This window comes from Petaurus breviceps, unplaced genomic scaffold, assembly GCF_028583685.1.
Source record: "Petaurus breviceps papuanus isolate PSGF00001 unplaced genomic scaffold, PetGlider_PUasm1.0 90925, whole genome shotgun sequence".
NCBI classification, from domain to species: domain Eukaryota; kingdom Metazoa; phylum Chordata; class Mammalia; order Diprotodontia; family Petauridae; genus Petaurus; species Petaurus breviceps.
The window spans coordinates 35,405,832-35,430,390 of record NW_027187380.1 but is presented as its reverse complement, the minus strand read 5'-3'; the positions used below and the strand labels follow the sequence as shown (position 1 = coordinate 35,430,390).

The 24,559-nt window shown below is 36.5% G+C and overlaps 1 protein-coding gene across 2 annotated transcripts in view; it reads right to left on the bottom strand.

Annotated features, from left to right (window-relative positions):
• SHISA6 (shisa family member 6) overlaps window positions 1–24,559 on the bottom strand; it is a 599,047-nt gene that overhangs the window by 476,421 nt on the left and 98,067 nt on the right. For both annotated transcript variants that reach the window (XM_069076798.1, XM_069076797.1), the window contains exon 3: window positions 20,497–20,657. In XM_069076798.1, the coding sequence (XP_068932899.1) occupies window positions 20,497–20,657 (161 nt within the window). The remainder of the gene's footprint in view (window positions 1–20,496; window positions 20,658–24,559) is intronic.

Sequence of the window (24,559 nt, the reverse complement as noted above, 5' to 3'; positions counted from 1 at the left end):
CACCTGGGTTCAAAGGCAGACAGCTCCCAGTTCCTTGTCTAGCTCTCTGTGCTATTCCTTTTGCACAATGAAGCTCACAGTGTCCAATCCACCTTAAGTCCTTCACAGTCTCTGTTCCTGGGAAGTCAAGGCTTAACAAAGCCACAATTTGGTTCATACAAAGTACCAGTATCTCAATAATGCTTCCTCAGTCTTTGGCAGATCCCAGGAGAAGCTGGAAGCTCCCCAGCAGAAGCTCCAGCTGGTTCCCAGAATCAAAATCACTTCACCCAGGTTCCCGAAATCAAAATCATTCTCTCCAGCCTGGGTCTTTCCTCTTCAGCCTCCTTAGCAGCAGCTGCTTCTGCCTCCACGAAGCTTATCCCAAGGAGTTCTGACGTTCCCTCTCTGGGGCTTTTCCTTATATTGCTCCTCACTTTTTAGCCCCTTCCTATTACATCAGCAACAGGAGCTCATACCTTCTGTTTCTTTAACAGAAGCTTAATTTGAACTAGGTGCTAAGTACCTCTTAGCTTTCCAATACAACGGGATCTTTAAATTTTATTACCATTACACCTTTGGAGAAGGGTGAGGAAAATAGACTCTAGAGATACCAATTTTTGCCTCCTTGAAAGATACATCTTAGAAAGACCCTATATGGTTGCACATAACCTATAAGGGCAAAACACAGTACATACTAAACACTCCCTTACACAGGAATGAGTCAAAACAGATCTTTATTACAATCTCCCTCCTTGACTGTAATGTTATGTAATGTTGACTACATGTTAGAAAGGATCCTATTTTAATTACCTCTGTTTCCCTCCAATACATGAAAGCATATGGTAGGTACTTAAAAATTACTGTAGAATGAATGAATTAGATTGGTTTTAGAGATAAAATATTGTCATAGAGAACTCTAAGGAATATGCAATATTTGTTTTTGAGAAGGAATTCTGTTAAAATGGGCACAGTGCTCATAAGGTCCCCTTTGTAATGAGTTAGTGAAATGAAGTATTTTGAACTTAATAGAAGAAAGGTACCAGTGCATATGTTACCCCAATCCATTTTTTTCTTACTTCCTGCTTCTGTGTGTTTGTAAGCTATATTTACATATGCTGCTTAGTCTCATTTAAAACCTAATAATTCAGAACTTTGACTTGATATGTAACTTTAAGTTTTAGGCCAGAGAATTATGAATAAAGAGAGGTATCTCAGAGCTTCTCTAACTTAATTTTTTCATTTTATAGATGAAAACTTCAAGCCTAAAAGGATAATCACTTGCCTATGGTTCCTCACTAAGAGAATGGCACTGAAATAACTTTGATATCTAGTTCTAGTTAAAGTGTCTAGTCACTGTAGCACCCTGTCTATTGTACAGGATTTCTAGTGGAGGTGGTTGGGAGGTACAAGGTAAGAATTCTCAAAGATAATTTAAGGGTAATTCCTGAATGAAAAAATTGTACTCTTTCTTAAATCTTTGCTTAAGAATAAACAGGTGCTTCTTTTTGCCTACTACATGACATTAGTTATATTGGATTGCCTCATGGAAAATTGTTCACTCAATCAATACAGTCCTATATCTATGGGGCATTTGATTCTCTAGATCAGAAAACAAAATCTGAGAGGGGTAAGGTGGCTTGCCCCAGTCAGACAACTAGTTAATGGAAGACCTAGAATTAGAACCCAGTTCTTCTGACTCATCATCCAATGTCCTCTTCCTAAAACTCAGTTTCCCATTTCTTTATCTTTTTTAAACACTGTCCCTATATGCTCCCAAGGAGATAGTCATTCTTCCTGTCACTATGCCTTCTCTTCTTCGGGGTATGTATATACATGCACATGTAGGTGTACTCTTATGTGTGTACATACATATGCATACATGCTTCTTGATAGAATCCTGAAGAGTTCTTTGGATTATTTCACAATTTTTCTCACAAAATTAGATAAAGTCCAAGAGATATTGTGGAACAGAATTTGCATTTTCTTCTTCATTCCCCGATGTTCTGGGCTATTCGAATCTAAAACTGTGACTATTTCAATAATTACCTCCTTTGATTTTCTGCCAGAATATGGGAGATTCTTTATTTTAATTCAATAAATATTTATTAAGCTTTGTGCTTTATTAAGTACAGTATACAAAGCACTGTGCTAAGCATTAAATGCTGACTAAAGCTTTTAAAAATGCTGATGTTTATTGTTTGTGTGTGCATTTTCAGGTGGAGGGGGGGATGTAAATCTGTGACTTCATTAGTATAGAAAAACCCATAAGTACAAACTACTTTCACTCACACAGATAGGTAACTCATTTGTAACTTAACTGCCTGAGAACACTGAGAAATTAAATGATTTGTATTTAGTTATACAGCTAGTACTTGCCAGAAGCAGGACCTGAACCTAGGACTTCCCTATTAGAATGTAAGCTGCTTGGAGGCAAGAATATTTTCACTTTTGCCTTTGTATCTCTGGCCCTAGTAAAGATAAAATAAATCATTTTGCCTAAAGAAATCATACAATGAATAAGATTTTTGATGGACATTGACAACTAAGGCCATAGTTATAGGTCCCTTTCTTTTCTGAATACTTAATGTTCTTGACCTTAGCAGCCTTTCCTGTAGAGGAAAAGTCAGAGATGGCAGGAAACATTGTCTAGACTGAGAGATAAGTTTTAAGAGGGTTTTTTTTCACTTGTTTTGCTTTTGAGAAATTGGGTCTCCCTGTCCCACCAAAGCTGTAAGTGAAATGGGCCTGATCTCAATATAGATCAGCATAGAAGTTTTAATACACTCTATTTTTCCAACCTATGCCAATTGGCTTTTTCTTTGGAAGTCTGGTGTATCTCTACTCCCGATGGTTTACCATATTCGTTCCAGACCTAGGGAAGATATGTGACCAGTTTTGACCTCACTGAAGCTCAGAACTGCCAAATTTATACAATCCACTAGATTTAGCTTTCCCAGTGGCACTGCAGATGTGCACCACCACACCTAGACTAAACTTATAGATTTGGTGAAATGCTTCTTTGACAGATTCTTAGAGCCACTGTGAATTTTATGTTCTTTTCAAAGAATCACAAAAACTCAGAAGAAATTTTTCATTCTTGAAGAGGAATGAATCCTATTTGTAAAATCTCCAAGAACTGATGATTTAGGCCCTACCAAAAAATATTCAGTGAGAAGTATTGTGCCTCCCAAGGTCTTACATTTCAGCTTTGGTGAGTTCTAATTGCTAGGAAGTTATTCTTTGTGTCAAGCAGGAATCTTCTGCTCAACAACTGCCAAACAGTACTCCTCATTCTGGCCTACTTCTGTGGGCGAAGCAGACCAACTCTAATCCTTCTTTCGTATGACAGCCTTTTAAATACTTAAATGAAAGCTATTTGTATACACCTTACTCACTCACATGAGGAAAGCTGAGCAAATAGCAACAGAATGTCCTTTTCACATACATTGGGACAAGTCAAAAAGTAATGAACTCCTTCTCAACTGTGGCTCCAACTCAACTATCACGTGATAGAAATGAGACCCTACTTGACACTATATAGTTGTGTGATATCAAGTGAGTTATTTTCCTTTTGGGGGACCCTGCCAATGAACATTCCCAATAGTTTCAAAAAGAAAAGCAGAAATTATTTTGGCAGTTTCCTGATTAGAGAAAGCGTGGCCCAATCTAGAAGACCCTAACTCTTAGCCATAACTTCTGCTGACTTAAAGTCATGAGGAAATAGTCAATAATCAATAATCATTCATTACTATGTATCAAGCAATGTGTTAAACACTGAGGATCCCAAAAAGCATGACAGTCCCTGCCCTGAAGGATCTCAAATGTCATGGAGTCAGATAATACATAAAAAGAAGCTGAGAAGGAGGGAAGTGGGGTAACCAGGATGGGGCTATGATGAAATCCTACAGTGAAGCTAGGAATTGATCAGAAGAAGGTGAGAGTTTCAGAGTTGATTTTATCTTGCAGAATAATGAGTTTCTGGAGAAAGTAGTTGGGTGGGAAATGATGGGGAGAATTTCCCGGGTGCCCTTCCAATGATGGAGGATAAGAGAAGTGCTTAGTAATGTCCACCTCTGCAATGAGAGAAAAGAAGGGGCCCCAAGCACAAGGGGTGCTGTGGAGGTGTGTTTTTTGGAGCTGAGTGCATTTTGCAGAATGATGAGGCTTTAGAGATGATGAAGTCCAGAAAAATAGTCATGTGGGAAAGAGATTTGTGACTTTGGTTTATTTTTCTCATCTTTCTGTAAAGAAGAATTACTGCATGAAAGTCTCATTGTAAAATGGCTCAAAAACTCTCCACAGGGTCCTGCACCTCCATGTAATAAGGGCCTCACTGGATGTGTGGCTCATCTTCCCCTGATTCCACCATATCATTCTACCCACCTATAGCTTTCCTCAACAGAGGTCCAATTTCCTTCACTTTAATTATTAAAGGGAACATAAGGCCACATATATTAAAGTGGAGGTTTATGAATAGATCATTACAGATCTAAGCTGCAGTGATAAATCCCTAAGCTAAACACATACAATGGGAAATATGGAGCCTGAATACAAATCAGAATAAAGGAGCCAAGAAAGGACAAGTACTGGCAATATTCCAGGAACTTGCTAAATTCCCTGCTTTTAAAGGGACCTCTAACACAAGATGCATATTCTTAAGCAGAAGGAGAGTAGTAATGTATCCCAGTGGAAGAAACATGGGATTTAAGTCATGTCCATGGAGAGAAATATTCCAAATAATTCAAGGAAAAAACCTCAGAATTTGCTAGTCAAAGAGAAAAATATTACAGATGTACATGAATGTTTAAATTGAATGATCAAATTTGCTGGCTACTGTGATAAAATAATCCAGATAAATGTTCCAGTTTCCATATCATGACGCTATTGAAAGTATAGGACATAGTCCTATGGTATCTGACACTATATAGTTGTGTGGTATCAGGTGAGTTATTTTCCTTTTGGGGGACTCAGTTTCAATATACATAAATAGGGATAGGAGAGAAAGACTAGATGTTTTCTATATCTGTCATTCTATGGTTTGATGATTTTGTTTCTCTCTAAGGACCAGACTCAGATTAGCTTTTGCCACTGACTCCATGGGCATATTATTTCCCTTCAGAAATTCATCAGTGCAATCTTTTGGCTCTATGTCAAACTTGTTGAGTGTTGCCATTGAGATGTCAGACCCAGAAATTGTATAACAAACCTTGTACCAAAATTCATCACTTTGGCATTGTTTCTCAACTTATCATCAACACTTCTAAGAAGGAGAACCTAGAAAAGAATGCATTAATGTGGAAGTACAGATCTGCAGTTAAGCCTTCCTATGTGCTGTCTCCCCCAATCATAATTTGAGCTCAGGAATAATTTGAAATCAGGAACTGTCTATTATATTTTTACCTTTAGAACTTAGCACAGTGGTTGGCACAAAGTGAGTACCTAATAAATGCTTTTTTGAATAAGAGATGAAATCATTGGGAATTTGGACAATCTACCTCCCTCTCTTGGCTGATAGTCAGAAGAAACCAATGTCAGGAAAGGAAACAGCAAAAAATGAATTATTTTTTTTTCATGAATAGGAAAAAATATTGAATCTGGAATTACAGGATGCAGATTAAGACAAAAGAGGGAGGAAGATATTCCAATAATTATCTAGCACAATGTTAGTATGATACACATGGGAAATAATTTGATGGATTGTTTGATATCAGTTTATATGAAGCTTCAAAACTGTAACCAAAGTCATTATATGTTGGGAAGCAATCCCTAAATACATTTGCATGGTTGGAGCACACAAGTTGGCGGTGGTGAGATCTGGATTAGAACCATCCCTAGAATATATGAAATCTGGATGATGAAACTGAGACCTGTCATTCTGAATCACCTAGCTGTCCCCTTCTCTTAATACATATTTAAACAGATTTCACCTATAGAGAAAAATTTAGATAGAGGAAGAATATACACACAATAGTGCCATTATCTAGCTTCCATGCATATCTGTAGAATGTATGTTGAAGGAGAGTGGGTCACCAAAGTACAATTAAAATCACTGGGGTACATTAAATGAAAAATTGATGAACAAATCACAGTATACATAAATATGATGGAATATTGTTGTAGTATAAGCAATGACAAAAACAACAGAAACTTAGGAAAACTTGTATGAACTGATATGGAGTAAAGTGAGCAGAATGAGAAAAATTTATAAAACTAACAGTCAAGGAAAAAGCTTTGAAAGGGAAAAACTCTTAACAAGGCAATAATCAATCATGACTTGAGAACACTGATGATGAAACATACTTTACTATCTCCTGAAAGAGAGATGATAAGACTAGAGGTTTAGAATAAGATACAGGCACAGTCAATATACATATTTGTTATAAGGGAAAGTTTCAATTTGGGAGGAGGGGGTTGGGAGGTAGATGATGATAATGATTTGGTGGATAGTGATAACGATTCCAAAAAAAAGAAGAAAGGAAAGAAAAGAGACTAATGAAAAAATAAAGATGCAGAAGTATGCAGAAGGAAATTCGGAAGGGAACACAGCTAAGCTGAGTTTTATTACTATTTTGTAACAAATTATGTAATAGAAATTCACCACTTCACATTCAGATAAGGAAGGAAGGAGGGAAGAAAAAAAAAGAAGGCAGGAAAGAAGGAAGCCTTCAATGCAAAAACAAAGAACAAAAGCATATGGACAAATAGAGGGCAATTGATTGGTAACAGAGGTTTGCAGAAACACTGCAAAAAAAGAGGGTAAAGAAGGATAAGCAAAAAGTTGGAGATAAGAAACAAATGCAAACCTTTTTTCCCAGAATGGAATGGAAAGAGCTAGATATTTTTAAAATGCAGCATCTACTTTTCTCCAAGAAATAGTATTATGTATCAACAGGTGCTATCAGATAAGAGATCATGCAATAAGGATTGGAAACAAAAGTTGTAATTCCTGGCTAGTCCCTACTGAGGACCACTAAGGCAACTATTTATTTGTCAACCTGAAAGAGAGAGAAGCCTGCTGTCTTCCTGGGACAGTTATCCAAGTCTTGACAGAGAAGCTCTGAAGACTTATTAAACTAGATAATTTCTACTTACTTCTGGTAGTAACATTTACCTGAAAGTGCAAATGATATTGAAAGAAAGCACTGCTAAAGATTACGAAGGGCAATATATAGAATTAGAGGAACAGGTGCTTTTTTAGGACTGTTGTACATGAAGGCAAGGGAGCCAGAAGATAAAAGGAGATTTAGAAAGTGCACAGTTGGTCATAGTCTGAGCAATTTGGGTTTCTGGATTATGGCTTAAAACACAGGAATGACGAACTGCTTGCCAGAGCACAGGGAACCTAAAGAATAATAAGTTGATAACTATATATTTGTCAAGATTTTTGCAAATCTAATGAAAAGGACTTTAAAGTGGATAGGAGAGAAAATTGCAACCAAGTTAGATACCATAAAGGGTAGGTAGTATACAGAAAAAATAGGAGAGACACTAGGAAGGACACAGGAGACAACATCCAAGAAATAAGTCAATAGTAAATCCCATTGCCTTAGATGTCTATGAATCTAGTTTCCAATTAGAATGAATTCCCTGAAGTGGTCCAATGTATCCGAATGTGCAGTATTTGAAGTTATAAATTAGTGAAATATAACTCGTTCAGTCAAATGGAATTATGCAGTACAAATTAAAATAAGGCAACCAGTGTGGAGGACTCATTATTCACACTAATCAGGACCTAGCTATACACAATTATATAGCATATGGGTGATGAGCAAGATGAAATTACAGATACCAACGTAAAGAGGTAAGTTTTATCTCCTAGGTATCACTAGATGTGATGTTACTATGCCAACACATGAGATTGAAGACTAGAATATGTAAGTGGTAGAATCAATCAATAAGTCAATCAATGAATACTTATTAAGGCAAGCACTATGTACTAGACACTGTGCTCAGCATGGGGGATAAAACGTAGTCGAAAAAAAAAACCCTTACTCTCAGGAATCTTAATTTTTTTTTCTTGTACCCATTCTCATGTGTTGGTTTATTTTGTTTCTTTGTTTTCTTTTTGAACTTAATAAACACAGATTAAGATGAACATTTCTATATACAAAGCAGAACAGAAAAAGAGAATTCAGGCTACTCATAGGATTACCAAAAATTAACTTAAATTTTAAAATATGTTGCACATATAAATAAACTTATATAAAATAGATTCAGAGTAATTGGAATGTAACCATATAGGGGAAAGCTCCTCTTTATGGAAAAAGTTCTAGCAGCTAGAGGAACCAAGAAAGACTCTGTGTAAAAGGTGTCATTTGAGCTGAATACAGTTGAGGAGGGAGAGCATTTCAGGAATGTTGGACAGTCAGTGTAAGGTCACTTAGAGAAGAGATGGAATGTAATGTGTGAAGAACAGCAAGGAGATCAGTAGAGCAGGATTGTAAAGTGTATAGAACCTCAAGAAGTAGGAAAGAGAAAAGTTGTAAACAGCTTTAAATTTGTGGATATAACTCACTCCAAAAAGAAATAGGAGAGGTAAAAGGGGGAGCATTATATTTTAAGAAGATATATTTGTATATGGAAATCCCAGGAACCAGAAAGGGAAAGCATAGCAGCGAACATTAACTTGAAGATCAGCAGAAACATTTACAGACTCAAAATGTTGATAAGAGTTTATTATAGGTCATCTGGACAGAGAGAGGAAATAGAGATAAGGAAACTAGACTATGAGCCTACAGGAAGAAGCTTGATATAACTTTCATCAGTGCTATTTTTGTTGTTATTGCTAGCATTATCATCACCAATAACATCATCCAGGTATCCAAGGACTTTTGGGGAATATGTGGACCCCAGATTAATAACCCTGCTCTAGATCATTCCATGTAAGGACTAATTGAAGGAATTATAGATGTTTACTCTTAAGATAACAAAAGAGGATCAAATATGGGATATGATAGTTTTGTTGAATATTTGAAAGGCTGTCAAATGGGAAACAAATTAGACTTCTTTTATAACCTAAAAGGAGAACTGGAAATGGTGGGTGAATGTTTCAAAGGAGAAAATCTAAATTTGAGCTTAAAAAAAACCAAACTTTAATAGCAATTAAAGTATCAAAAAGCAGCATATATTACTTCAGGAGATATCCAATTCCTGTAAGAAACTAACTCTTGAAGATGCTTGATGACCACTTGCTGGATAGATTATGGAGGGTAATTTTTTTTATCATGTATGGTTTTGACTAGATGACCTCTTAGTTCCCTTTCTAATCTAAAATTCAGTGATTCTGATTAAAATATTCATCATGATCACTCTGAGTCAAGAAGAAAAATCTAAATTACATCTGATAAGCTCAATTTAATAAGATCAGGAAATGGGAGATGAATGATAGAAAAATTTACACCAAATATTTAAATTTGAAGTTTTTTACATTTAAAAGGGTGAATTTCCAATAATTTGATTATACATTCATTAATTTTATTAGTTTGGAACATTTCATTCCCAGCAATGCCATGTAATTGGGGGATTTTTGTAAAAGTTTAATTGCAATGTGAAGTATAAGTGAATAGTAGTATCCATTTTTCTAAAAGTAGCCTTGATTTAGTAATCTCTTGCCTCTTTTGAACCCAGAAACATACTACCTATGATTGGTGAAAAGTCATTCTTGCTTTGTTTCCCTTCAACATCCTTTGCCAGACATAGAAAAACATTGGCTCCCAACTGCTAGCTCTTCATTCATCTTCTTGTACACAGAGTTCTGCAGTGGAAAAGATTGGATATAGAGGGAGTAGCACAGTGAAGACACTTGTGGAGATTAGGGTAACTTCCTCAGAGGGAAATGAATGGCATTCAAGAACAGAGACACACAAAGGAGTTTAGGAGAGGGCTTGAAACCTTGACAGAAAATAACATTCACCTTTGGAAAATGTAAGTTAGAGTCTGTTTGGAGATTGTTCTGAGAAACAGATATTAGTTTAGGAAAAGAATTATTCCTCCCTGTGCTTTTGCCTCATATCCAGTAACTCAGCAAAGAGGACAAAAGACAGATTATAGTAAATGTTGTAGGAAATGTGGAAAGACAGAAACATTAATGCATTGTTCATGGAACTGTAAATTAGTATAACCATTCTGGAAAGCAATTTGAATATGTGAAAGGGATTAAAATGCCCAAACTCTTTGACCCAGAGATTCCGCTGCTAGGATCATGTCTTAAGAAGGTCAATAGGAACAGCTAGGTGGCGCAGTGAGGACCAGCCTTGCAGTCAGGAGGACCTGAGTTCAAATCCAACCTCAGACATGTGACACACTCACAAGCTGTGTGACCTTGGGCAAATCACTTAATGCCAATTGCCTTGCCTTTCCCCTTCAAAAAAAAAAAAGGGAAGACTCCAAATACATCAAAATATTTATAGCAGTAAATGAAACGGAAAAATAAATGCTCATCAAGTGGAAAACGACTAACCAAATGTGGTATATGAGTGTATGTGATGGGCTAGTGCACTGTAAGAAATGATGAACAAATTAAATGAAAACAAGTATGAAAATTTTTACATGAACTGATGCAGTGAAGTAATCCAAAGTGAGAAAAGTTGTCTATCTGTATGTATACACACACACACACACCAAATGCACATACAATAACTAAAACAATATAAATAGAAAGAACAATAAGCACAAAACAAATGAAGATGAATGTTGTGAAATTATAAAGACCAAGTATGGCACCAAATGAGATGTGAACAACGATCTTCTCCCCCCCTCCCCACAACACACACATTCCTTTGCAGAAGTAGGGGTTAAATGGTTTGGAATACTGAATATAAGATGACAGTATTTTGATGTACTGATTAGTTTTGCTAATTTTTTCCCTTTCTCTTTTTAAAAAAAAAATGTCTTTATTAAAAGGGCCAGGAAGAGATACAAGGAGAAATTCAAGTGAAATAAAAACAACAGATAACAACAAAAATCTATCTTGCTTTGAATACTATCTCAAACATATTATACCCTCTAATTAGTGAGAATTTTTTTTGTCCCTTTGAAGGGAACACTGATAACTTAGTGAGACATGCAGTTCTTATTTCACTAATTTGAAAGTTGAAATAGTCTAGAGAGAAATACTCTAGCAGCAAGGGACTTAAGAACCCTCTAGTTTCATGTTATTATAGAATTGCATAAAATTGACTTCTAAGTCAAGAAGATCTGGGTTCCAGTCATGCCTCTGACAGATATTGCCTGTGTGATCCCAGGGAAGTCACTTAATTTTTTAGTGCTCTAGGAAATTTTCTTAGGTTGGAGAGAAGATGCAAACCCGAATTGCTTTAAGGAATTTACTCATTCTGGAGTTTCTTATATGAAGCAAAATCAGAGGTCCAGTCACTGTCCTTATCTTTATAGTAAGCCTAACTCTCTAACCTTTGTCAATGGTAAGAATATGTTTCTGCTGCAGCAGTATTAAAAGCAGAGGTATATATCATACATTGCTAAGTGGTTCTGAAAAAAAATTATGCTGTGACATTGCTAAATTAAATCCATTCAATAGAACAATAATAAATGGGTAATTCAATAAGTTAGAATGAGTTCTAAAGCAGTGTTTGAATCAATGTTGCGGATAAGATCAGGGATAAATGAAGTAGATATTAATAAGATCAGGTACCTTGAGCAAATCATCTAAGCTCCTTGAAAGTTAGTTTCCTTATTTGTAAAATGGGGATAAAAGTGATTAACAATTAAAGTGGGCTTTCATAATTTTACAACAGGATTTGTTATAACATTAATGTTAGTAATGAAATATATCGATAAGGGTAAAATAATAGGGAATACACACATACCAGGAGGGAAGTCATAAAACAGAGACATATCTTTTAAGAATTGGATGCCAGAAGGGGAGGCCAAGTGGTGCAGTGAGTAAGAGCGCAGGCCCCAGCGTCGGGAGACTTTGGTTTGATTCCGGCCTCAGATACTCGGCACCCACATATACATATATATATAATAACTGACCGTGTAACCTTGAACAAGTTATTTAACCCCAATTGCTTAAAAAAAAAGAATTGGATGCTAGATATCACAAGGAACACTATCTCTGCATTTTCACCATAATGGTTAGATAAGGAACAGAAATAGCAATTTTAATTAATATAAAAATAAAAGAACTTTTGCCAAATTAGTTAATTATTCAAAGAATTGCAGTGTTCACAGTTCATATTAAAAAAAATGGTCTCTGTCAATTCAATTCAAAAAATATTTGGGAAATACCTACTGAATGCAAGGAACTGTACTAGGTAATAATGCTGTCAAAAATAAAATCATCTGGGGAGTCATCACCAAGATGGTGGAATAAAGGTAGGGACTCAGTTGAGCTCTCCCTCAAAGCCCTCCAAATACCTTTAAAAATGACTTTAAAGAAATTACAGAGCAGCAGGACCCACAAAAAAGATGTAGTGAAACAAATTTCCAACCCAAGACAACTTTTTCAATCAACAGGAAAGGTCTATTGCATCAAACTGAGAAAGGAGCAGAGTTCAGTTCAGGCCACACCAGAGCAAACCAGGCCCCAGAAAACTCAGGGCAGGTCAAGGCACAATTGAATTATGGGTAGCAAACATGGTTTCCAGACCTCTCCACCCATAGACACAATTACAACTTCGAAGGTCAACAGGAAAGGTCTGTCATACCCGGGTGAGAGTGGAGTGCAGTTCAGTATGGGCTGCACCAAATCAGCCTCTGCTACAGCAAATTCAGAATGACTGAATCAGCTGAGGCAGCAGCAGCGGCAGCAGCAGTGACTGTTTCTGGAGCTCTCAACCCACAAATGGTAAGGAGGCCTAACAACTGGTCAGAATGAGATCACAAGAGTCTTTTTGCTAGCACTGTAGTAGGACTTTGTTGCTGTGCCCATACTTGGATCTGGGTTGCAGTTTTGAGTGTGAATCCCAGAGTGAGGAAAAGCACTAGCATAGCAGAGTTTGCAACAGCAGAGGAGGGGTGACCCTCCTCACAGGTCGAGGGAAGAAAAGAATGATTGTGGTCCCTTGCAGACCAGAGCACAGACCATAGCAGAGAGTAGTAAACACCTCGACTTAGATGATACCACCTTGGAAGAATTGAAAACTTACAGATCCATAGAGGTATCTCTGAAAACAGCTTGCACAAAACCCCTGAAGTGTACCTTCCACCCTAGAAGCTGAATCCTGCTAAAACAAAGAATTAAAAGTCAAGTAATAGACTTGGAAAATGATCAAAGAACAGGAAAAAAACTCCTCTAACTATAGAAAGTTTCTATGATGGCAAAGAAGCTCAAAAAACACACTCAGAAGAAGACAAAAAGGTTAAAATTTCAACATCCAAAGCCTCTAAGAAAAAAATATGAAATAGTCTCAGGTCATGGAAGAATTCAAAAACAATTTTGAAAATCAAGTGAGATAGGTAGAGGAAAAATTGGGAAGAGAAATGAGAGTGATGCAAGAATATAATGAGAAAAGAGTCAACAGCTTGGTAAAAAATACTGAAGATAAATAACACCTCAAAAAACCAGCTAGGCCAAATGACAAAAGAGATCCAAAAAGCCAATGGGGAGAAGAATGCCTTAAAAGCAGAGTTGGCCAAATGGAAAAAAGGAGGTCCAAAAGCTCACTAAGGAAATAATTTCTTAAAAATTTAGAATGGAGCAAATGAAAGCTAATATGAGAAATTAAGAAGCAAAAAAACAAAAACAAAAAGAATGAAAAAAATAAAAGTCTGTGAAATATCTCTTTGGAAAAACACTTGACCTGGAAAAAAGAATGAAAAGAGAGAATTTGAAAATTATTGGACTACTTGAAAGCCATGATAAAAAAGAACCTAGACATCATCTTTCAAGAAATTATCAAGGAAAACTACCTAGAACCAGAGGGTAAAATAGAAATGGAAATGATCCACCAATCACCTCCAGAAAGAAATCCTAACATGAAAACTGACAGGAATGTTAAAAACAAATTCCAGAGTTCTGAATTCAGCTAAAAAATATTGCAAATGACCAGCAAGAAACAATTCAAGTATAGTGAAGTTGCAGTCAGGGAATAACATAAGATTTAGCAGCTTCTATGTTATAGGATGAGGGAGTATTCAATGAGATAGAGGATTTTTAAGCATTCTTGATGAAAAGACCAGAGCTGAATAGAAAATTTGACTTTCAAATACAAAATTCAAGAGAAGCATAAAAAGGTAAACAGAAGAGGGAAACCATAAGAGACTTATTAAGATTAAACTATTTACATTCCTACATGGGAAGATGATATTTGTAACTCTTAAGACATTTCTCATTATTAGGGTAGTTAGAAGAAGTATATATAAACAGAGAGCACAGGTATGTAAATGTGAAGGGATAATATCTAAAAAATAAAATTAAAGAGTGAGAGAGGAATGTACTGGCTGAAAGAGAAAGGGAGTAAATTATCTTACATAAAAGAGGCAAGTAAAGGCTTTTACAGTGGATGATAAGAGGAGGGAAGTTAAGTGGATTGAGTGAACCTTATTCTCATCAGAATTGGCTCAAAGATGGAATAACGTACATACTCAATTGGGTATAGAAATCTATCTTACTCTACAGGAAAGTAGGAGAGGAAAAAGATAAGAGAAGGGGGTGGGTGGTGATAGGAAGGAGGGCAGATACAGGGAGGGGGTAATCTGAAGTAAAACTTTTGCAGAGGGACAGGGTGAAAGGAGAAAGAGAATAGGATAAACAGGGGAGAAAGTGAATACAATGAAGGAAAACACATTTAGCAACAGCAACTGTGAAAAAAAATTTGAACCAAGTTTCTGTAATGGCAAGCAAAGAAGTACTTAGCACCTTGTTTCAGCTATTTAATTATTTAGCACTTTGTTTCAGTTTAAGTTTCTTTTGAGCTTTGCCCATGATTATATCAAGTCTTTCTTAAGAAACAGAACCTGTGAAAACCACAGTGGGAGGGACTTGCCAAAGACAGGAAAAGAAATGTCATAAGAGATGGGCAGAACAGGGATGAGCTAATGAACAGATCAAAATCTGAGCACAAACTGGGAGAGAGCAGAACTGAAAAGGGAACACTTGTGGTGGCAGAGTCGAGAAGGAGAAAACTTGTGGTATCCTGGCATATTCTGTCTGTGTTGATTTCTGTTTGTATTATTTTCTACAGAAGCCCTGTGACCTTACTGGAAACTCTCAAAGAGGATTTTCTTATCTCTTTACAGAAGTCTTTGAGGAGAGTTTCAGAGCTCCTGGGACTATACTGACAATTTGTGTTGTTCTCAGACTTTATAGATCTGTGTTGATTTCACAGGCAGAAAGGGAATTGATGATGGTGCCAGCAATATGCATGAATGTCGTTTTGGCTCTGTTAAGCTTTGTCTTCCCAGAAACAGAAACTGTGAAGGACTTGAGGTGGACTGGACTCTGTGAGCTTCAATATGAAATGGGAACTGGAAGAGGAACTGGGTGAAGAGCTTGACGAGAAGTTGGACGAGGAGCTGGATGAGGAGCTGAGAGCTTCCTGCCTTTGAATCCAAGGGACAGTTGGGTAAATTCAGGAAAAAGCTGGGACCACGGAAGAGGAACCATGGAATCTGAGAGCCAGCCTTGAGCCAAGACGGAAAAACCTCTCCTTGGGTATTTAGTGCTGACTGAGAAGGTCATGATTTACTGTGGCCTAGGGGTGGGAGAACTTTGTAGTCTGTACCTTGTACCTCTTAAGGATGGTTGGAAACTAATCTCCAATCAAGAAGTAAGGAGACTTTTTGACTGAGAAATTAAAACCATGTGACCTAGGGGTGGAGAACTTTGACCTTTGTACTTTGTGTCCCTTAAGGAGACTTGCTCCTTAAGGATGACTGAGTCAAGAACTTACTGAATGATATTGTTTAAAACTATGTGACCACTTTAGTGATAAGTTCTTATATTATAACATGGTGAATGCTGTACTTTGGTTTCTGTGAATGTTTTGCTTTAATTTACTGCTGAATAAATAGAGAGTTCACTAAACCATGTGATCAGAACCTTAACGCTGTTCACAGCAGCAGTCCTCTGGAAAGCTGCTCGTGCTTGGATTTGCAGTTTCTCTGATAAAGCCTCATTTCTTAAACATAGATAACTAAATGAAATTTATAATTCCACAATTATATTCCACAATTGATTAATGATCAAAAGATATGATAAGTTTTCAGATGAAATAATCAAAGTTATGTATAGTCATATCAACTCTAACTCACTATTGATTGGAAAAATACAAATTAAAACAATTCTGAGGTGCTATCTCATACCATATAGATTGGTTAATAGGACAGAAAAGGTAACTGAAAAATGTCATAGGCGATGGAGGAAAAATGAGACATTAATACACTTTTGTGAACTGATTCAACCATTCTGTAGAGCAATTTGGAACTATGCCCAAAGGGCTATAAAACCATGCATAGCCTTTGACCTAGCAACACAATTATTATGTCTGTATCTCCAAAAAAGATAAAAAACAAAAGGAAAAGGATCTATATGTACAAAAATATTTATAGCAGTTCATTTCTTGGGATAAAGAATTACAAATTGAGGAGATGCCCATCAATTGGAGAATGACTGAACAAGTTATGGTATGTAATTGTGATGGAATACTATTTTACTCTAAGAAATGATGAACAAGATACTCTCAGAAAAACCTGGAAAGTCTTGCATGGGCTTATTCAAATTGAAATGTACTATATACAATGTAACAGCAATATTGTAAGATGATCAGCTGTGAATAACTTAATTATTTTCAGCAAAACAATCATCTAAGGCAACTCTGAAGGACTTAGGATGAAAAATACTATCCATCCACAGAGGAAGAACTGTTGGTTGTCTGAATACAGATTGAAGCATACTTTTAAAAAATTTTTTTTGGTCTGTTTTTTTTTTTACAATATGAGTATTATGGATATATTTTGCATAGGCACACATATATAACCTATATTGAATTGCTTGCCTTCTTGATGGGGAGGGGGTGGGGAATGAGGAAGGGAGAGAATTTGGAACTCAAAGTTTTAAAAACAAATGTTAAAAATTATGTTTACATATAACTGGAGGAAAATAAAATACTGAATAGAATAAAAATCTCACAACAGTAAGTAAGGAAAGGTTACAACTGGGTGAGGGGTGCATGGTCAAAGAAGGCATAACAAAGAGGTTTGTATTGAGCCTTACTGGAAGAAAAGTATTCTAAAAAGGCAAAGGTAAGTGGGGAAATGAGGGAGTTACATTCCAGATATAAGTTACTTCCCTTTTAAGAAGTAAAAAGCTTGACTGCTAAAGAGGACAAAGAAAATACTTTTGCATGAAAGAGAAAAATAAAACAACTTTGGAAAAATGTAAGGTGTTATCCCTTTCACAGGTGAATAGTTTGGTGACTGAAATGGGCAAAAAAAAAATTGAGATGATGTCTCTATTGTATGTGAATAGTCTAATGGCTGAAAATATGCGGAAAAAGAATTTTTAACAAGAATTTATAAAACATAAGTGTGAAGAAATAGCTTTCTGAAACAGAATATTAAAGGGACTGGTTTGAAGACCGAAAAAAGACTAAGACTACAGGGCAAACTACAGTTCCTCAGCTCATTGACATGAAACTGTTTTTAAGTTTATCCATATAAAAAGATATAGACAATAACTGAAGACTAAGAAATGATTAACTCATGACCGTTGGTTTGAAAACTAAGATATAAAGGAAATTCATTATATATAAATATGTGTGTGTGTGTGTGTGTGCGCGCGCGCGTGTGTGTGTGTGTAATATATATTAAGGAAAAGTGGAGTCATTGAGTACTAAGGGGCAATTGAAATTGGTGGTTAAAAAATTGGCTAGAGTGGTTAAGCATGGGAAAGAAAGAAAAACTTTTCAAGGAGTGGGAAAAAAATTCGCACCAATAGAACTTTTGTAAAGTAACTGGCAGTCAGACAAGGCTTCAACTGCTTGTTCCTGACTGGCTGGAAAAATCTGACTTTTATTGAAAGACAATGGAGTTGTCTTCTAACATACTGTCAAGGAGGTAAAGATTCTCAGATGCATTAGAATAAAAATCAGAAAGAAGGAATACAGGCTTTGTAGTTGATTTATTGTTGGATCAGTTAAGTGAAAACTGATTGGACAAAATCCTGATGAGTGAAAAGACAGCTGAGATTGTCTCCATCACCAAAGAAGTGGCAGGCTGATGAGCTTTGCAATTTTCTGCCTAAAAGGACCTGCTAACCAATTCAATAGAGAAACATTTTCCAAGAGGATTGTTGTTATCAATGCCTCCTCAGTTCACCAGAAGAAGATAAAAAGATTTGTCCAGGATGAGAGATGGAAGATGAAAGACATGCTGGAATAAGGAGAGACTTGAGGCAGGAATACCCAATAGCAGGCTATTGCAATAGTCATGGAATGAGGTGATTAGAGCCTGAACTATAGTTGTGTCAGTGTCAGAGAAAAAAAGTGCAGTGGTCAAAGCCTAACAATAAACTAGGGATTTTGATACCAAGTTTTCCTAAAGTCTGCACCATGTACAAGCTCTAGGAAAGGATCTGACTTCAAGATAAGTATTTAGAAAGAATTTTAAAGAAGTGTTCTTGCCTGAGAATAAAACCAGAATTTGGCTAAGTAGTGGTTTATATCTTATCTATACCATCTTATATTTATACCACTTTATATCTTATCTATATTACTACTGGGATAAAATGCAGATTCCTCTCTTTCTCATTTAAAAGCCTGTACAAAACATCTCCAAACTATTTTTCCAAATTGATTTCATATTCAGTTATTTCATTGTTAGATAAATTGGTCTACTTGAATTTCTCCCACACCAAATTCATACCATCTTTGAGTCTTTATTCTGGCTGTCCCCACCATGGTGCAAATGCTCTCCTTCTCACTTTTGCTTTTTGGAATCCATAACTACCTAAAAGTCTCAGTTCAAATGCCTACAAAAGGACTTTTTTGATTCCCCATTTGTTAGCACCTTCTCTATCCACTCCTGTAAATTGTTTTGTATTTATTTGTGTTTTGTTTGTCTATGTATGTGTTGTTTTCCATCAGAAGAATGTGAGATTCCTGAAGGCTGCGACTGTTCTATATTTGTCTTCATAACCCCAGTACTAGGTGCAATGCCCAGAACGCTTTAAGTGCTTAATAAATGCTTCTTGTTAAATAACTGTCAAAGAATTTAGGGGAGTCATTTATTCTTTCTTGCCCACATTTTTTTTCTTTTTGGAGGGCAACTGAGGTTAAGTGACTTGCCCAAAGTCACATGGCTAGTAATTGTGTCAAGTGTCTGAGGTCATATTTGAACTCAGGTCCTCCTCACTCCAGGACCAGTGCTCTATTCACTGTGCCATCTAGCCACCCCTCACATTTTTCTTATTATAAATTAAGGATAATTGTCTTACATACAAAATCATTTAGTGATCAAGTAATATCTGCATGTAAATGTAATTGAAAACAATAAAGTACTACAAAATATAAAGTATTATTATGATATGGGACATTGTTTACTTTATATTTTTTTCCTTAAACCAAGTACATAGTACTATGATTGACACAGAGCTAGCTTTTTTTCATTTTTAAAATGGAAATGAAGCATCATTCAAAATCTCAACTTATTTCACCTATTGCTTGGTACATATTACCCCTCTTTCTTTTGGCAGGTTACTGGTTCAGTTTACCTCCCTCATTCTCAAGTTTAAATTGTTCATAGGACACAGTTCACCATATCAAAATAAGCTCTCTCAAAATCAGAGTCTTCAGGGCTGACCATGCTCTCACATACTTATTGGTAAGACCTGAGTCATACTTGGAGGGTTTTTTTCTTACTGTTTAGACATTCAGCATTTTTCTCTCTGGTTCCATATCCTTAACTCCCCAGTGAAAGGCTCAAACATTTTTTAGCCATTCTCCAAGTTCTAACTGAATCTTCAGAGCACTGTTGTACAGGGTCACAAATAGAGATAGACCCCAGAGTTTACAAGCTAACCTGTAGGGTATGACACATCCCCAAGATGTATTGAATAGTCCCTATAGTCTCTAATAGAAGTATATTTTTTCTTTTTTTCCACATTTCTAACAGCCTAAGCATGGTCAATATTTCAAACACATAAATGAACATGTAATTGAGTACAGCCTCAAACAATGATTATGGCTGCCTATAGTGGTTACTACAGGCTCTTTCTTGTGACGTGCTTTCTGGTTGCTTGTTACAATATATGATCACTAAATCACACTTTCCTCAGGCTTGCAAAATTTGCCAAAGGCCAAAGGCCTTCTACTTTTCTATCTCTTATAAGAATTGCCAAGCACAGAAATTGATGAAAAGTTCTCATATTCTGAATCATCTCCAGGCAAAGTAATTCCCCAATCTCATTATCCATCCCAACATCTGACATTTTGTCTGTATGGAACATCTATCTTATGCCACATACAACTTCAAAATCTCTCTCCCCTACAGAGTATTGTGATATCACTTAACTATCCCATCATCCTCAGAGGAAAAGCTTAAGGATGAACTTACCTGTTGCAGGTTTAGCTGTACACACTGGGGTATAGTGGTTTTTTGAGGAAGATCTGACTGGTGTGTTCTCTTTGGGAGAGGTATCAATAGCTGAGATAGTCTCTCTTTCACAGTGTGCTATTGGAATTGGTCCCTGTTGCCTTAAGATGTCAGCCAGAGCTCTGAAACAACAGATGGATCACAAAATTAGATTTAAAAAGCAAGTGCATGTAACATGCTAGGATTTCTATTTTACTTTTCACTGATATGCTGATTAAATGAAGATAGACACTTAGCATTCATTGCTTTATCCCATACAGGGATTACTGTTGTTCAGTTAATTTTCAGTTGTGTTGGACTCTTCCTGACCCCACTGGAGGTTTACTTGGCAAAAATACTGTAGTGGTTTACTATTTCCTTCTCCAATTCATTTTGCAGATGAAGAAATTGAAGCAAATAGGTTTAAGTGACTTGCCCAAGGTCACACAGTAAGTGTTTGAGATCAGATTTGAACTCAGGATAGCAAATCTTCCTGACTTGAACCCTGACATTCTATCCACTGTGCTACTTAAGTGCACTGTACAGGGAATGGCAAGGGGTAGTGGTGTTAGTCTTAGCTGGGGAGCATAGGGATGGGAAAGGCCGGGTTACTGTACACCTGATTTTCTCATCTCTCATTTAACTTTAATATGCTCTACACAATCCTTACCCTTTCTCTGCACTGTATGCCCATGCAACTCTCCCGTTTCTTCATCCTGGCTTACAACAGTTAGCCAGAGGAATGTCAGTGAGTTGACACATTAATGAAATACTCAGTCAAGAAGCACTGATTAAACTTCTACCAAGTTCTATACACTATGGTAGGTTTCTGGGTATATAAATGCAAAAAAGAAGAAAAAATCCCTGCCCTCAAGGAGTTTACATTAATTCTATCAAGGGAAATAACAGGCATTTATATATAAAATATATACACAATTAAATGCAAGACAGTTTTGTGGGGCAGACACCAATAAATAAACTTTAAAATATTATACTTAGTTATTATCATAATTCAATTATTTATTTTATTCAATTATTTTCCTGGCAAAGACCAAGACATGGTCCTAATAGTAGCTCTTTCAGAGCTCTTGGTACTTTGCCTCCATCTGAGACAACTCCTATTCTTTCCCATTTCATTTAAAAGTGGCATATTTTATGACACCTGCCCTCTTGTACTTTACTTACTCACATTTTCTTTCTTCTTCCATCATGACTCCAGAATTGCTCTCTTCTGGCACCCTTCTCCTTCTCCCACCCTTCCCTCCTGATCACATTATTTTATAAAACCTCTTTTACTTCTTCTTAGTGACCAATATTCTTGCTGTATAAAATAGTTCATACTTTAACCCATTTCCTCTGGCATATCCAAATTAATTAGGTGAGAATGAAAAAGACTAGTTTAAAATTAACACAATATTTATTAGATGCCCTGGAGAATGGGGAATGAAAATGGAGAGGGGCAGGAGAGAAGAAGGTCATGATGCTGGGAGACAATGTGGCTATTTTTCTGCCTGTGTTCTTTACAAAATCATGTAAAGTAACTGTTCTTGACCATATAACTGATTGGGCATTAGGGACTCATGAGGAAGACAAAAATTTTTGACATACTTTTATGTTGTCAGAGATTACTCAGTGTAAGTGAGACCTAGTCTTTCTTTATTGAGGAGTATGAGGAAAAAAAATACAAATGGTGACAAAATATATGTTCCTCGAGTGGCAGAAAGTCACCATAATTACAAAGTCTCTGAACCACAGTGCAGGCAAATATAGCCACAGGACCACACTACTCCCTCTTTAATCAGTAAGCTATCAAGTATAGCACAGCATCTTAGGACTTTGGAACATTCTCTTAAAACTTGTCAGAAAAAGTTCAACATATCCCCTCCTTCTCATCATTACTGCCAGTAAAAGAAGCTGCCAGAAATAATCCTTCATGTCTCATTCCATAATTAAAATGCTTATCTCTTATGGAAGTGGTCTAACTTTACCATAGAATCAGAGGAATAATGTGGGACTTAGTGATCTAGAAAAAAATATCTGAAACTTGGATGGTTTATGCTTCAGAATGATAGGATGCAGAGGTTAAATCTAATCAAACTAATTTAGAAGGGACGAAAGTAAGGCACAGGTCACACAGGTAGTAAGTAGTATAGCTAGGGTTTGAACTCAAGTCCTCTGGGTCAAAATTTGTTCCCCCCCCCCCATTACAACATGCTAACTCTATTTCCCTATCCTGGATAGCTGCTCTAATGCTATATATAGGTTTTCTAGAAAGACATGCTCTTCATCAGGATGAATATTTCTGATATCTTCCCTAATGCTTCATGCACCTTGACTAATTCAGTTCCCTCCTCTGAACCCTGACCAAAAAGAAAGAAGAATCGCTAGGGCCCACATTTTGCATTCCAACTTTCTATGTAGAGTTAATTAACTGAATGTTATTCAAATCTTTACTTCTTTCTTTATAGTATTGATGTAGACTCATGTTATTAAAGTTAGCAAATGCAGCTACCAACAGTCTTAAGTTCCTCTTAACATCAGGGAGGGACATCTCTTTATAAATTCTGGAGAGGTTATTGGAGTGATTGGAGATTGAGCACTGGGGAATGGTGATTAATAGTCCTCATTTCTGAAAAGAATGGGATCTGGTCATTCATATTTTCTTGAAGTCCCTAGCCTTTTAAAATTTAGTGATATGATTTCTTTTTAGTATTCTTTTAATTTCCAAATGTCTCCATTTCTCTCCTCTGTCCAATAGACCATGCCTTCTAATAAACAAAAACAAAAGTAAATAAATAAGAAATAGAACAAAGTCAGCAAAACTAAAAATCATATTGAATCTGACAGTGTATGCAATAATTCTGTACCCACAATCCCCCTTCTCATCTTTAGATACAATGTTGGTAATTATAATTACATAGTGTTCAATTTTATGGTATTTCTTTCCATTTAAATTTTGTGGTTATTTTGAATATGGTTTTCCATGGTCCTGCTTTCTTCACTCTAATTCAGTTCATTTAAGTCTTTCTATGCTTTTCTGAGTAATACTCTATTACATTTGTGTGGCACAATTTGTTTAGTTATCTCCCAATTGATGAACATCTAGTACTTTCCTACTACATAAAGTGCTGATATGAATACTTTGGTGTACATAGGAACTTTATTCACATCTTTGATCTTCTTGGGGTATGTGGCATTCCATAAGGTCTGAATATAGTAATTTCTGTCATTTTTCCAAGTTCTAAACTGAATGCCAAAAGAGGAAGTAGTTATCAACTTCATCCAAAGTGTGCTCTACTGACCTTTCCCATCATAGACAGCTAGTGAGTGAATGCCAATGTGGGGAAGAGGAATTGGTAACCTTAAAATTAATGACAAAACCAAAGAGCATCAGAACTGGAAGAGATCTTAGAGCTCTTCTAGTCTGACTCCCTTATTGTAAGAGGAAATGTTGAAACCCATGGAGGGGAAATGACTTGTCAACAGTCACAGATCAAATTTAGAGGCAGAACAGAAACTAGAATCCAGGACATTTTCTTTTATTCAAAAGTGATGTTCAAATGTTTAGCCTTTGATGCCAGTTCTACTTTGATTTGCTGCAGTAAACCAGTGAGATTCTAAGCATGCCTACATCAGGCATCTCTCCAGAGATCACATGGGACAGATATTTTGTGCCAACTTCCTCTCTTACAGGGCCATGAGGAAGATGCTTGACCAATACCAGCAAACTACAGAGAAAATATGAAATTGGTATACAACGATCACTAAATTATAAGACTTCTGGCCGGAAGGGGCCTGATCAACTCGGAGGGCAAGTCTTCCCACCAACCACAAGGTTCACTACCAGGCCTATCACCAAAGGGCTGGGACTGGAAAGAGCAAGGTAAGAAGCAAATACAGGGGCCCCTATACTAGACAGCAAACACTCCTGGGGCTACCACTTCATAGCCCAGAAATCTTTTTTTAAAAAAGCCCCTTTCAAGACCTCCAAAGACAAGGATGACAGAGTGAACCCCACTTGCTCCAAACCCCCCCCCCCCCCCCC